The 14,085-nt window shown below is 35.5% G+C and overlaps 2 protein-coding genes across 2 annotated transcripts; one reads left to right on the top strand and one right to left on the bottom strand.

The window, feature by feature from the left end:
* Positions 1-1,612: 1,612 nt before the first annotated feature.
* LOC112555375 (60S ribosomal protein L35a-like) lies at positions 1,613-5,711 on the bottom strand. The gene is given in 6 exon segments (XM_025223747.1): positions 1,613-1,677; positions 2,594-2,628; positions 2,631-2,740; positions 4,933-5,085; positions 5,310-5,365; positions 5,647-5,711. Coding segments are annotated over 6 exon segments (441 nt in total). The 5' UTR covers positions 5,710-5,711; the 3' UTR covers positions 1,613-1,653.
* Positions 5,712-5,816: 105 nt separating this feature from the next.
* On the top strand, positions 5,817-13,625 carry LOC112555135 (dynein regulatory complex protein 9-like). Its single transcript, XM_025223357.1, has 9 exons — positions 5,817-5,993; positions 6,686-6,817; positions 7,089-7,333; positions 8,912-9,040; positions 9,514-9,757; positions 10,056-10,130; positions 10,446-10,577; positions 10,922-11,023; positions 13,272-13,625. The coding sequence occupies exons 1-9, from the start codon at positions 5,832-5,834 to the stop codon at positions 13,368-13,370; spliced, it is 1,320 nt and encodes a 439-aa protein (XP_025079142.1). The 5' UTR covers positions 5,817-5,831; the 3' UTR covers positions 13,371-13,625.
* The last annotated feature ends 460 nt before the right edge of the window (positions 13,626-14,085 follow it).

Raw genomic sequence — 14,085 nt, 5'->3', positions numbered from 1 at the left:
CCATTTTAAAATTTCACGAGTTTCCTTTCTATTAGTTGCATTTACTATATCGTCGCCCTACTTGGCTCTCAGGAAGGCTGGAACCACTAAGACTTGTCAGGCCACACACAAAATGGATGTGACCCTGCCCCAACAACAGCAAATCAAGGAGGCAACGCTCGTCCGACCTTCTTCGACGATCACAATAACATCGCTCTCTACATCGTCGTGCCCTCGATTATTCTGGTCTACGGAGGATGTTGTCTCATCTACTGTATAGCGAAACTTCGCAGGTAAGACGCAAAACCGAGTGTATTGGAAACGTTGCTGAATAAATGTCTCAGGAGATCCAGAAGCACAATAGGTTCTAAGCACTTTAGGAAACTGATGGCTTTAACTAATAGCTCATTCGTTCTGTTTCACACAGATTGATGTGCAGCTACTAGGGTAGTGTCATACAATACACGGCGCTGGGCTTAAAATACAAAAGGGAGAATACTCCTGATACATTAATAATTTGTTCTACCATGGATTACTTCCCTTTAACTGTTTAACAGATCAACTTAAAAAAAAAAAAAATAAATATCAACCGATCAGGTACTTTGTTACGGCCGCTATATAATCGTCCAAACCAGTTTTAAATAACTCCGTTATTAACGTTTTCCGACGTTATAAAGTAGTATTTGACCGTGTGAGGTGGCTGCTCCCAAGCTTGTCAAACAATAGTAGATAATTCAATGCACTTTCAATACCACAAATATTCAACTGCCAAACCATGTTGATGTAAAAATAACAATAACGGAGCTATTCTTTTTAAATAGAATCATATCCTTCTTTCAGCAAAAGAAAGAAAGAAAAAAACCAAACAAAAAAACTGGTTATGCATGTTGGAACATGAAACATTAAGTAGATGAAGGTGAAAGTGCTGTTGTATTCAACTGATGCGAGTTAGTTTTAATAATTGCCACTTGCCCATATCTTGTTCACACTGCACCTCGTAACAAACTTTTTCTTACGTCTGGGACTTCAGTACATTCCCATAGGAGATAAAGTCATTGTCATAATTAATTGGGATGGTCCACTGGCTGTAAAAATCCTGTAGCACAACTAATCTCACATTAAGAACCAAGTTAAGTACTAGCAATAATAAAAATACTACACAAAGGCCATCCCTGAAATTATGATTTCTTTGGTCTGTATGTGTATAGCTCAAAAGTATTTAATTGATAAAAAATCTGTCGCTTGAATTCAAGAGTTTAAAGAATAGATTTCACACTTCAAAAGTTGCAAATGGATATGGGCAAGACATTTTAGACATTTGCACCAAGCTCAATTCATAAATGCCTTTCATTGCAGATACCTTCATTACAATGCAAAGCTGCAAAATGAAAAAAATACAAGAGAGAGGGAAAATCGCTGCAGTGAAATGGATCATGCAGAGGATTCAATTGGCACCATTGCCATCATCGACCTAACAGAACTATAAACCTACACTTAGAAAGGCGAAGATGTCAACAAACTATGCTAAGCCAAGAACTGTTTTATACACCAATTACACCTATAATGCATGTTGTCCCCAAGGAAACGTATGTAAACTCAACTTTTTTCCAGCACACAAACTAAAAAACTGAAATCACCAGTCTTATTGTTTTATTCAAAACAAGCAATGGTCTCCTAAATCCTTGATGGATACAGCATCTGAAACAGAAAAAGAGGTCATGAGCAATAATAACCTGCCGAACAGAAATGACCTAGACAGCAGCAAATAAATGCAACACAAGAACACACAGCAAGAACAATAAGGGGAATTGTTCTCAAAACTTTCCAAGTAGCTGGAGCTAGGAACAGGTTTGTAAAAGAAAAAAAAAAAAATCAAGGGGCACAATAGATGCTTTCTTATGGGTTGCCTACCTTTCTCAAAGGATCGATTATTTACACAAAGAGAACACAAATAAACACACCAACAAAATTTGATAAAGGTGTGGACAAGTGACAAGCTAACCATTTTGACAAACTGCTAGGTGCACATGCCTAAAAAAAGCATCTTTAATATGGCATTCCTATATTTTAAAATACCAATCATTCCGGGACACATGTTTTTATAAAAAGCCCATCCCTGACACAAACAATGCCAAGGGTATACAACGTTTTAATTGTACTAACTTGTCCCTTACAATTTGCACCTGCAGATGTAAATGTGTTTAAGCTACATCTCGACTGCACCTTAGTTGAGCTAAGATGAAGCAGGGTCACCATGTGCTAGTGCACCAAATGCAAACAAGGGTTATGACACTTTTAGCAGACAACTGATCAATTCTCTTAAAATTTAGCGATGCACTCCGTGACAATCTGACTGTTTAACCAACCATGAAGCACAAGCTCAGAAAGAATAAAATCTTTGTATTGTGCTGCTTGTTTGGCTGCGAACTTTATTGCTTTAAGTCAGTCGAACATGTATCTTTGAATGCCAAAAAACTTTACACATACTGCACAAAAGCCCCTTTGCTAGCATGGGTTCTCTTTTTCACCAAACGGCTTTTCTCGACAAGGATACAAAACTTTTTAAAGAAGCCTTTGCGGCGATGCAGAGTCAAACAACTGCAAAATTACTTACCACACGCACACGACGACCGATTGCCAAAGATGGCAATTCTTCCTGAATTTAGCCCGCACAGCTCCACTGTTGCCATGAGCCCGGGTGATCTTACCCCAGATAACTCTCAGATGGCTTGGCTTATCATGACCAGGGCAGGCAGTTTTCCTGCAACAAAACAAGAAAATGATCAGGCTACATCTTAAAACGAGTTTGCAAGCTGCAAAAACTTCCATTTTATTATTATTTTTTTTTTAAATAGAATAAACAGAATAAAGAAATATTCTTCATACTCATGGAGGCACTCAATGCCACATCCATGACATCGACTTTGACTGACAAATACACAAGAGTATCCATTAATAGCAAAAACTAACTCATCCTTATAAGAGCATTTAGTAATACCACATATCTAACTATATAATCTCTCTTAAGTTTCACCTTTGCAACAACCATTTAAACTCAGGATCACAAAATTACACAAACCTTCGAAAAAGAATTTCAAAAGGCAGTACCCCAGTAATGTCACTTACAATAAATGAGTAAATCCCAACTTTAACATTTGTACAACTTATCAGGGGAATCATCCTGATGTTTACATTAATTGAATGAGTCATAAGACAGAATTAGTCTCTGTTAAGAACAGCTGAGCATTGTTCAAGGAATGGCAATTATCTTCCAAAGATGCAAAGTTGTATTAGGATGTTTTGCTCAAACAACACAAAGTTGACAGTACTGATCTTAGTATATGAGCACACATACACATGTGTTATTAGCTATGTAAGAGATACTGCACATTGAATATGTGGGACCATTGCCTACTAAAGAATAGCAAATGGAATGTAGGTGAATGTTACCTGTAAAATAGCAGTTTGTGAACAAGCAATTCAAGAAACTAAACCAGGGCAGTTTAAGTTAATATAAAAATTAGAGTGACAATTTTTGTCCTACTTCATTCCTGAGCCTGCATCAGAGACCAGTGCAGGATAGCAAAAGACTATACAAACAGCTTGACCTCATTACCTAGGTATTTGTTGATGCAAAGTAACGATCTGAATTACCATCGACATAATACATGGAAAACAGTCCAAATTTGCACGTATAATAAACATATTTCAAAAATTCTTTGTCACTGACACAGCTTATAGAACACTAGCACAAATGTTATAAATAAACATCTAAACCTCATTAGATAAAAAAGCTTTTCATCATGATCATACACAGAACATTTGTTGTGGAATCTGAAAACCTATAGAAAAATTCGGCATTGCCAGGTCTGAAAGTGTGTGTTGAGACATTTTATAAGAAACTGAATAGGGAAGGTGGTTTCCTAATCAACACTTCTGATTATCAAACATCAGCAACAAACTTTTAATATATACAAAATACAGGACATCAGGGATGATGTAGCAGTATCAACTGCTGGATATTAATGCGTAATTTTTTGCTGATGAAGCCTATACTATTATTATGAAAGAAGGGGACCAAAGCCAAATATCCACTGACGTTCTGAGCCACAGGCCATGAATGCCATACTGACTCAAGAACAGTTCTACCACTGGTTGTAGTGGTTAAAAACCAACTACTCAGAAATTTGTTTTCATACCCTGGTCTTCACACAGTCTGGATCTATATAGAATTAATTCCAAACGATTTTGTGATAAATGACTCAGTGACTGATTTTCAAGTGGATGTCATTGCTGGTGACAATAGTGAAAAATCCATTGTGATTCTGCTAACGATCTTTAAGATACTTGAGTCAGTCTGTTTGTGACGAAGGCAGGTAGCCTACGTAGATGTGTTATTCTTTTTTAAAAAAAGATATACTGAATTTTCTTGGATTACTGCAGTCACCACAGTGAAAGTAGACATCTTTTGTCACTTTCACAGAAAAAATTCAAGATTCCTCCTTCCCAATAATGTGTAGGCTTCCCGGCCTAATGTACACACAAGAGCAGCAATAATGAAAATATAACCCACTGAAATCTTCCCCATGTTCAGTTATGCTCCATTGCCCTGATACATAAGCCTTGATTTTTATGAGTGGAGAAGCTCAGACACTGCCTTTTCAGTCACTCATTAACAAGACTTCTGAAACTGTGATGCAAATCCACACAAAATGTAAAATTAATCCAATTATCCCACAATACTTTTTCTGCGCATTTCTTCAGTTTAGTTCAATGGGACAAATTTTACTTATGGTGTGTCGTACTACCCAATTTCTTCAAACTTAGGACCTAGAAACTGTATGCTGACATAGTAAGAAAGCTAGTCGAAACATCTTCCTAGAGCCAGACCAAATACAGTCACTGTAAACAGTAAAACAAAATATGGACTACTTCACTCAAAATTGTACTTACCTCTTTGCCTTATATACGTAAGCACAACGTTTTCCAAGGTAAAAGTCTGTTTCTTTGCGAGTGATAACACCATCGATCTTCAATAAAGCAGTGTTTTCATGTTGGTTACGGAGGCCTCGTTTGTAACCAGTGAAGACCGCTTTGCAGTAGAGTCTGTTGGGAGTTGAAAGTTGGAGAGATATATTGACGACAAAATAATGAACAGATTGCGAAAACTATCAAATTTTAAAGTAACTGTATTGACATTATCACTACCGAAACTGAATCTAAAATGAAAACTCGAAACATCTTGTTTATTACACCGCTTGTGACTGCATTATTCATTTTTCCTTCCCCTTCTTACACATGATAACTGAAAACATAAGAGATCAACATACCGGCCCGACTTTTTGGAAGGGTTTGCCCGAGACTGCTCCTCAGCCATTATGCTCACCTGCAAAAAGTAAAAAAATTGAAGTCTCCGCAACAATCATATTAACAACTATTAAAATATACGACAATTACAACACAACATAATATGGAATGAAACCAGTGCAGGACCCATAACATCACATGGATCCATGATAAAATCGAGCTAAATCTATCTAATAAATTGTCATCCACTTAACGAAAATATACTCATCAATGAAGTCATGTATTTGAAAATCACATTTGGAATTAAATGCGACATAAATATATATTAAAAGCACTATTATGTTATTTTTAATGCCTTACCTGAAAAGCCCTACAAACTCCTAACAGTGAACCGGAAAAAGGAAGTAAGCAAGCCATGCACATGCGCATGACAATGTGTGTGTGTGTTGAAGTCTTTGATAAAAATCTAATAAATGTGCAAAACAGTTTCTGCTAAAAAATTTATCAGACATTTATACTTAACGTGTCTAGTAAATACCTAGTTCATGTTATTAATTTTAAAAAATATTATTATCATCGGAACAATTTTTGAGCGAAGAACGGTAACCCTGCGCAGACAGGATCGTAACGGTGTAAACAAAGGAAAAGGAAACAGCGTTCTAAAACTCACAGGCTTGAAAATATCTTGTTACTATCAGGATACCATGGTAAGATGACAAAGATACATAGCTTATATCAGAAGTGATACTAAAGAAAATTTAGATTAGAGTAAGACATTTAATTTGTTTATGTAGTTAACAAAGCAGCCGCAGTATTTGCAAGGTTGTTCGTGGTACAGCATTATCAACGATACATATAATTATTTAACACAGTGTCACCATATGTAATTAAGCTGTTACACTTTACAAAAGTTAGACGAGTAATTATTTTAATGCCTTTTAAACTATTTTACGTTATTTATTAATATCGAGTTTTTCCGAGGTTAAAATGTAAGATCGACACATCGATCGTAGCAAGTGTTCTTAATCGTTTTCGCATTTTGTGTTATTTTTGCACACAAAATAATTAATAAGCACGCAAGCACACGCACACACACACACAAACAGAAAATTCCACGAGATTTCATATTAACAAAAGGTGTTTCAATTGAAATGTAGTAACATAACTTTTTGCTTTGCTGAAAATGTAAGTATAAATGTAGTTTTATTTTACAGTCAGTATATTCATACAGAGAAAATTGCCTCTCTTAGACATAGCAAAATTATATGTATATGTATATCTGTGTGCGCATGTTTGTGTGCGCATGTGTGTGTGTTAGAGAGAAAGACAACAGCAGCTTTCCCTTTTCGTTGATAGGTTTATCTGTTTACCTTGATGTTACACTTGCTTGTTGTAACAGATGGATGATTCAGTTCTTGAACCTGTAGATGCCATACATTTGGCAACCGTCTTGGAAGACTGTGTAGATCAACTAGCAATATTGGGACGGATAATGCCCCATACCTATGAGCTGCGTAAAGGTGCTGCAAATGTGAGTCATTAATATATATTAGTTTTTTTTTCAAAATAGATTTTTTGAGTCATTAAAAAAAAAACATTTGATAAATGAGAGAAATGACAGAGTTATTTGCAATGATTTCTTCTTTTTTTGGGGGGAGGGGTTTAGTGGAGAGTCTTTGTAACCTTGTGGTAAACGTGCTTCGGTATGGAACATTGTGCAGAGCATCGATAATATGAGTCTTGCAGGAGCCGTGGGAAAATAAGAGCTTCGTAGAAATTTGGTGTATTCCTTGTGTTTACAGATTGTACGTGATGATATTGCTCAGCTTGTTGAGGGCCAGAAGCAGCTAGAAGAGAAGTTTCTAAAGACAGTAAACAGGAAGTCAGAACTGCAGTCTGCCACAAATGATTTTTCAAAGGTGCGTGCTGCCCATCATGATGTCAACCGTGTTGGAGGAGACCTCAAGAACTCTACTTATGCTTTTGCCCGGTCTCTACGCCAAAATCCTTTGACAGGCGATAATATTTCTAAAATTCAAGAGGACAGGTATTAAATTGAGCTTAAATATCATATGTCTCTTTGCATTCGTTTGGTTTTGGTTTCATAAAGAGACATGTAAGTTTTAACTGAACCATCATAGTTTAACCTTGTTAGTGTTAGCATTTTGTGTTATTTGTGCTTAGAGTTTTATGTAGACATGGTTAACAGAGACCAGTGCAAGGGCTTAATGTGGTCAGATCAGTTACCTCCAAATATTGCCTTTTTTGTATACAATTCTGTACCTATGTAACTCTCTGGGTTAACTGTTTTTATAAAAAATTCCAAGAACAAATAATGTGTAGTTATTGCCAAGGAGATTAAAGTCTTTGGAGACAGTATTTTGGGGCTGTGATTCAGGTCACGACGGATCTTTAAATACCTTTCTCTCGAAGAACTCTAATGGTCACAAGACTACCTTTTTTCTTTTACCTTATCTGACTGTGTGGTTTTTACAGCTTTTTGTATCATGATGTGATAACAAGGCTGTGCCTAACTGGCATGACATCACTCGTTCCCCTGAATTATTTCTTCCTGTACTTGGTCGTAAGTTCAGTTGAAATGCAGTTTAGTTTCTGCTGTGTTTTTATGATTGACCATAGGAATCGTGCAGACCTTTATTCTTCACCAATTCTTGAGAGTGTTTCCAATGTCAGACATTACTTTTTTAGATTCAGTACGTTCTATACTTATGGAAACAGCATTAATCTCTCATTGGGGTATTTTGCTATAGTGTAGTAATTTTAATTATGACTGACTTTGTTGTACACAACAATTTTTCTTGTTTAAATGTATTTTATCCAACTCAGGCATTCTTGTTCTCGGATCTACTGTTTGATTTACAACTACAGGCTTAAATTTGCATTTGCTACAGGATCATGTATTCGTAGCTTATGTACAATGATTTGTTCCATGGATAAAAACTATTTTCAGTTACATATTGCTCTGCTATTATCCTAGATTAATCCTGACTTTGTGGATCTGAACTATGAGCTTTATATCTGTACCTCTTGCACATCCTAATCTGTGAAAAGATCATCTGTAAAAGTTGACAAAAGTTGTATGCCTTGGCACTATTATATCAGGGGATTTTTACTGATTCTTTTTTGATGGCTTATGAATTCATTTCAGTTGTTTAAATAGGCATTTCGCAGGCAACCCAATGAGAAGCCAAAAAAAAAACCCAAAGAAACAAAAAACCCCCGATCATTCTATGGCTTGACTTACGGTGTGGACAGTTTTTGAAATGATTTGTGCATGCTGAAGCAGCTTCATGGTAAATATCATTCATATTATCTAGCATTCCCTAGACAACAGTGTTGCATGATATGTTGTTGTCAGTGTCTGTCTTTGTATTTTTTTTTTTAATGACCGGGATATGGTGCTATATAGATTCACTGTATTCACTATTATATGTGGACATGGATAGTGCAATAAAACAACATGAGTAATGAGTTTGCTGCTGACAGATTTAGTCATTCATTGTGTGACAAGGAGGTTATAGATTTACAGGCTGTTCTTTAATGATTAAAAATGATTAATGGATAAAGTTTTCATGAATTAACCCTTGCAAACATTTATGTGCAGAGCTTTTCTGGAATTGGTAATATCAACTACAATGGCAGAATTAGCCCAGAATCGTACTTTCAGCATCCTGCAAAGAACAGTTGAAGATGTGAGACAGCATAAAGCCTCCCTCCGAAAAACTATACAACAGTTAGTGCTCTAATTTATTTCTTGTTGTTATTGATAAAATGTAAAATTAGTTATTGTCACACATATCTAAGATAAATAAACTAAAGCAAATTAGATGGCAGCAAAGTTTGGTTGTTTGCCAGAAAAATAAAATATCTTTCCACACTATAGAAAGAAACCAACGACTGCAATAAAATATAAATTTAGCTTGTGGACCTTTTTGTGATTTTAGCAAATGTGTGTGAATGCACTGCACTATTTTTGTTTAAAAGTGATGATTTTCTGTGGACAGCACAATATTGTTTTCTTAGCTCTCTCACTGCTTCTTACTTATGCTAGTGTACTATGGCTGTTTGCTTCTGTTATCATTGCCATGGTAAGGTAATTTTTATAGCAATCTTCTTATGCTTTTACCGCCTAGCAGATCTCCCTTTACCATCATGAGATGAGCTGATCACAAATAGCTTTTGATGTTCCTTTTTTGTTACCTAAAGAGAGGAAGATGGTCGTAAACGAATCAAGCAGCTCGTCAAGCATCTTGCTGAAATCAAAGCTGTGAAAGAGTCTGAGCTTCAGAAACGTAGTGAAATGATTTCCCATCTAAAAGATCAGCTGCAGGAGATGAAGGCAAAGAGCAGTATGGAAGGGAAGTACATTAAGAAGTGTGCGGACGTCGCTGTGGCCCAGACACAGAAACGCTGCATGCTTTCTGAGAAAGAACTCAAGGATGAAATTGAGGTAAATCACCATCTTTCGGGTTGTGCTATAATAGAAAAAGATTGCAGGCAATTGATGATGTCTGTGGTATATTACTGGCATAATTGCTTTTTCTGTACCTGTGGTGGTATTTGTTTTTAATATATCAATGTGCATTGATTAATGCTAAAGCAATTAGTTTACCATAGGTACATCAGAACTCAGAAGTCAAGTTATTTATTGATTGTGATTATGAAAATGACTATTATAAGTATGATGTTAAGTGAATTAGACTACTATGTGTTGTTCACATTTTGCTGATTTCCATTCCGTTCTGCAGAGACTTCAAAGCAAGATTGATGATGAGAACAGAACAAATTCTGAAATAGAGAGTTACCTACGCAGTCATAGAGAAGTTTGTAAAATTCTTTTTTGGATGAATCCTTATTTACGTAATACTGCAAGTTCTATTCTGAAGTCATTATACAATGACATTAATAGCACTGTATTTCTTGTAGTAAAAGATGCCTGGATTATAAACTGCAGTTGTCTAGCTGCTAGCATTTCTAGAATATGTTCACTATCATTAAAGGTGATACCACTAGTAACTGAGAAAATATCTCGTAATGTAGATAATTATAAACTCTTGATTTAAACGGCGAGATACTGCACAAGGCTTGAAGTCATTGCAATGTTTATTAACATTACCGTCTTTATGTATTTTGTGCAGGATCTGTCTAGAAAGTTGGAATACTGGATTGATAAATTCGAGAAAGACAAAGATGCCAAACAGTATGAACTAGATGTCTTGAAGGCTACAAAGGCCAAAGATCTTGAGCGCTTGCAGAACCTGTCCAAGAAGGTTAGTATACTGCCTAGAGGCTCTTGAGCCACGTTATGAAAGAAGGCATCAATGAAGAAAATTGATAATGATCTTGCTTTTTGTCAGCACCTGAGTGAAATTGTAAGCATTCCAAGGATAATATTTAGTGGCACATGCTGAAATATGTACTAGTGGGCATGTAAGGGAGGGAATCTGGATGCTGCATATACCTACATCCATTCTCATTACACCTGCACGTACATACACAATCTCATTCCTTTACACATGTAAATACACATTCACTCTCAAGGAATTACACCTGCATGCATCTCACCCATCAGCTAAAGATCCTATTCCCATAAATACTTCTGTACTTTTTTCAGTACAACGAGTATGAACAAGTTGTATTGGAAGACCGCATTGAAAAAGAAATGCTACGGCGCAAGCAAAAGCAGGATTCTGTGCAACTTCGTGCCTGCATAAAGGTAATTAAATTTCTAGAAGAGAATGTTAATCTAAGAAAAGATTCTAGATTATACAGTATCTTAAAGATTGCGGATTATATAGTATCTTAAAAAATGAAGAGTTGCAGAGATGCATAAATGCTCACACACCTCCATGTGAAAATCCATGATAGTTACAGGTTTTAATAAAGGAAATTGTGCTCACTTTTTATGTGCATATTAGTTGTAAATAGCAGAAAAATCATTTCTCTTGAATTTGATGAACTGAATAAACCAATTAGAAAGGATTAGGAAGTGCCTATCACAGAAATTTATCTTATTCTTTCAGCATACTAAATTATTATCCTTCTATCCTTCTTTCCTCTGAAAACTACAGATGGTTAAAACAGTTGAATTTGATGAACTGGGCAATTCATGGAAATATTGTTAAAATTGGATTTTGAATTATAAACCAATTAGAAAGGATTAGGATGTGCCTATCTCAGAAATTTGTCTTGTTCTTTCTGCCTACTAAATTATTATCCTTCTTTCCCCTGAAAACTACAGATGGTTAAAACAGTTGCTGACAAGCTAATTCTTTAAAATCAAAATATTACTTTAAATCCAGTTAGAAAGTAAGAAATTTTTTTCTACTTTTCAAATTAACTATATTTTTGTTTATTTTACAATACATGCAAAACATAAAATACTACCACATAAAACAACATAGACACAGGGAAAAACACGTCCCTGGCAATGTACACAAAATCTTTCATCAGCCTCTCATCATATACCCTATGCAGAAAGAAGCAGCTAACCATTGAAACATAGACGATGTTAGTCCCTAACCCTATAATTGTAACTCACACAGAGATAACCTTTTTGTTTAAAAAACATGCAATCACACCTAGATATATACAAAAGCCATATACCATACATAACGTACTAAAAAATATGGCAATCCATCTAATATGATGGAAGGGGTTGCAGATAGTGCCATTATTTAAGAAGTCACATGGCTAAAGGATCCACTATTTCCAAAAGGATATCTGTGAGCTATTAGTAAATGCCACATACTGCTCCACAATATATCATGACTTTGAAAACGGCCTAAACTTATCCATTGTTGGTATTGCCTTCAGGAATCTGTATTTATAAATAAAAAATTTGGCTAAAAGAATGAAGTTCCAAAGTGTGTGTCAACCTTCTCAGTTCTAGCAATAGCAAATAACACAATTTCTTTACAGGTCTGAATAGTTCTGGTTCTTTAATATATTCCACAGTTGGTCACAACAATTTTTACTCAGTGGACAGTGCCAGAATATGTGTTCAATGGTTTTATTGTCCTGTTTACAAAAGCAACAAAAAGGAGACATAGTGAGCTTATATTTAAAAAGAAATGAGTTTGTGGGTAGAATCCGAAGTAAAATTCTTATCTGAAACAATCTTAATTGGGTATCTATAGTAGTATAAAAGGGCTTTAGAAATAAATCAGCCCAGTTACATTTTTAAAATTCCACCTCCCACTTTCTGAGTGCAGATGGGTGCACTATTGTCTTGAAGAATTTTTGAAACTTCTTTATTCCCTTTTCTAATAATAGCCCATCCCCTATTAACAGGTTCATTCTGAGAGACTGAAAGGCAATTACACTTCATTTGATGTTTTATGTTAAGGCAGGATACCTAACATAGAGTTCTTCAAGAGTTAGAAATGTACCATCACCGTTAGCGAGGTTTCCTATTTTTTACACTTTTGCATGCAACCATTTCTTAATATATACAACTTTTCTACCTCTAATAATATTAGCATTAAAGTGGATGGGCTCCCGATAAATTATTCAGTATATGTTGGAATGTACTGTTAATAAACATTTTATAACGCCTAATTACATCTTTCCAGAATGGATTTTAAAAGATTTTCTTACTATATTAGCATATTCACCATAAGTATCGAGCTTCAGTAACTCTGGAGAAATAACTGACATCAAGCTAATTAGAATTGCACTGTTAAATTTCAGATGTCTTAATCAAATAATTTAAGTGTGGCTATGAAAGAGTTAAGATCCAATATTTTTAGTCTGCCCTCCTGATATTGCTTACAACTTACAGCTTTTTTAATTTTTGCAGGCTTAATGTAAGACCTAATTCAATTTATAGAGAAAAGACCTTATTAAAAACTTTTAAAAAACAAATATCAAAACCAGTTAAATAGCTATAGTTTCTTACATTTGATTTTATCAGGAGAAAAGATGGTATTAAAAGTTAGTTTCATTCAATTTTTTTTTTTCAGATTCAAGCCTTTTGGCGTGGTTGCATGGTTCGCAAAGGACTTGGTCCATATTCTAAAAAGAAAAAGAAAGGGAAGGGCGGGAAAAAAGGAAAAAAATGAAGTAATAACTTTTGGCAGCATCGCTGGGTGTCTCACATGTCATCATCTAGCGGTTTATTTGAAGTTGTTATTGAGCACATTTTTGTAGTGAATATTTTTAAAAATAAATTATGTAGGTCGTTATATTGAGCAAGAGGTCTTTTTTTACCTCAAGTAATTTTTGTTAGTGGTTTTCATCTGACATTCCTATATTTCATGTTTTCTAAGACTTTGGAAGGCTGGAGTGAGTAAAGGTTTCTAAAACACTGTGTTAAGCATAGTGTGTTTCTGCATACGATATGTGTGGACGTGAGTTTGTGTGAGAGAGAGAGAGCTGTATGTGTGTGCTTTAAATGTGTACATTTTGTGTGCGTGTGTATTTGAGATGTGTACATGTGTAGAAATATGCATGAGCGTGCATGCATACACACCTTCTTAGTGCCATATGTTCAAGCGCTAAGCTATAGCAAAGGCCTGAGTAAATACAAGCAGGATTCCATATCACTATACACCATATATTTATGCTATACACTATATTGTAGCCAGACCGATCTGCTTTCTCAAACTAACACTGTGTCCCTCACGCCATGTCAGTCTGGTCCTCTTTGGTGTTCCAGGGAAGAGGATGGAAGTTCCCAAGGAAAATTTAAATTTTTGCTAAAATATTCTGTCTCTCGTTCGTTCGTCACATGCGTTGTCTAATCTCTACCTTGCGCTGTGTTCTCTTTTCCCGTCT

Source organism: Pomacea canaliculata, linkage group LG14, assembly GCF_003073045.1.
Source record: "Pomacea canaliculata isolate SZHN2017 linkage group LG14, ASM307304v1, whole genome shotgun sequence".
NCBI lineage: Eukaryota > Metazoa > Mollusca > Gastropoda > Architaenioglossa > Ampullariidae > Pomacea > Pomacea canaliculata.
The sequence above is the reverse complement of the archived record's forward strand: the minus strand, read 5'-3'. Positions and strand labels throughout refer to the sequence as shown.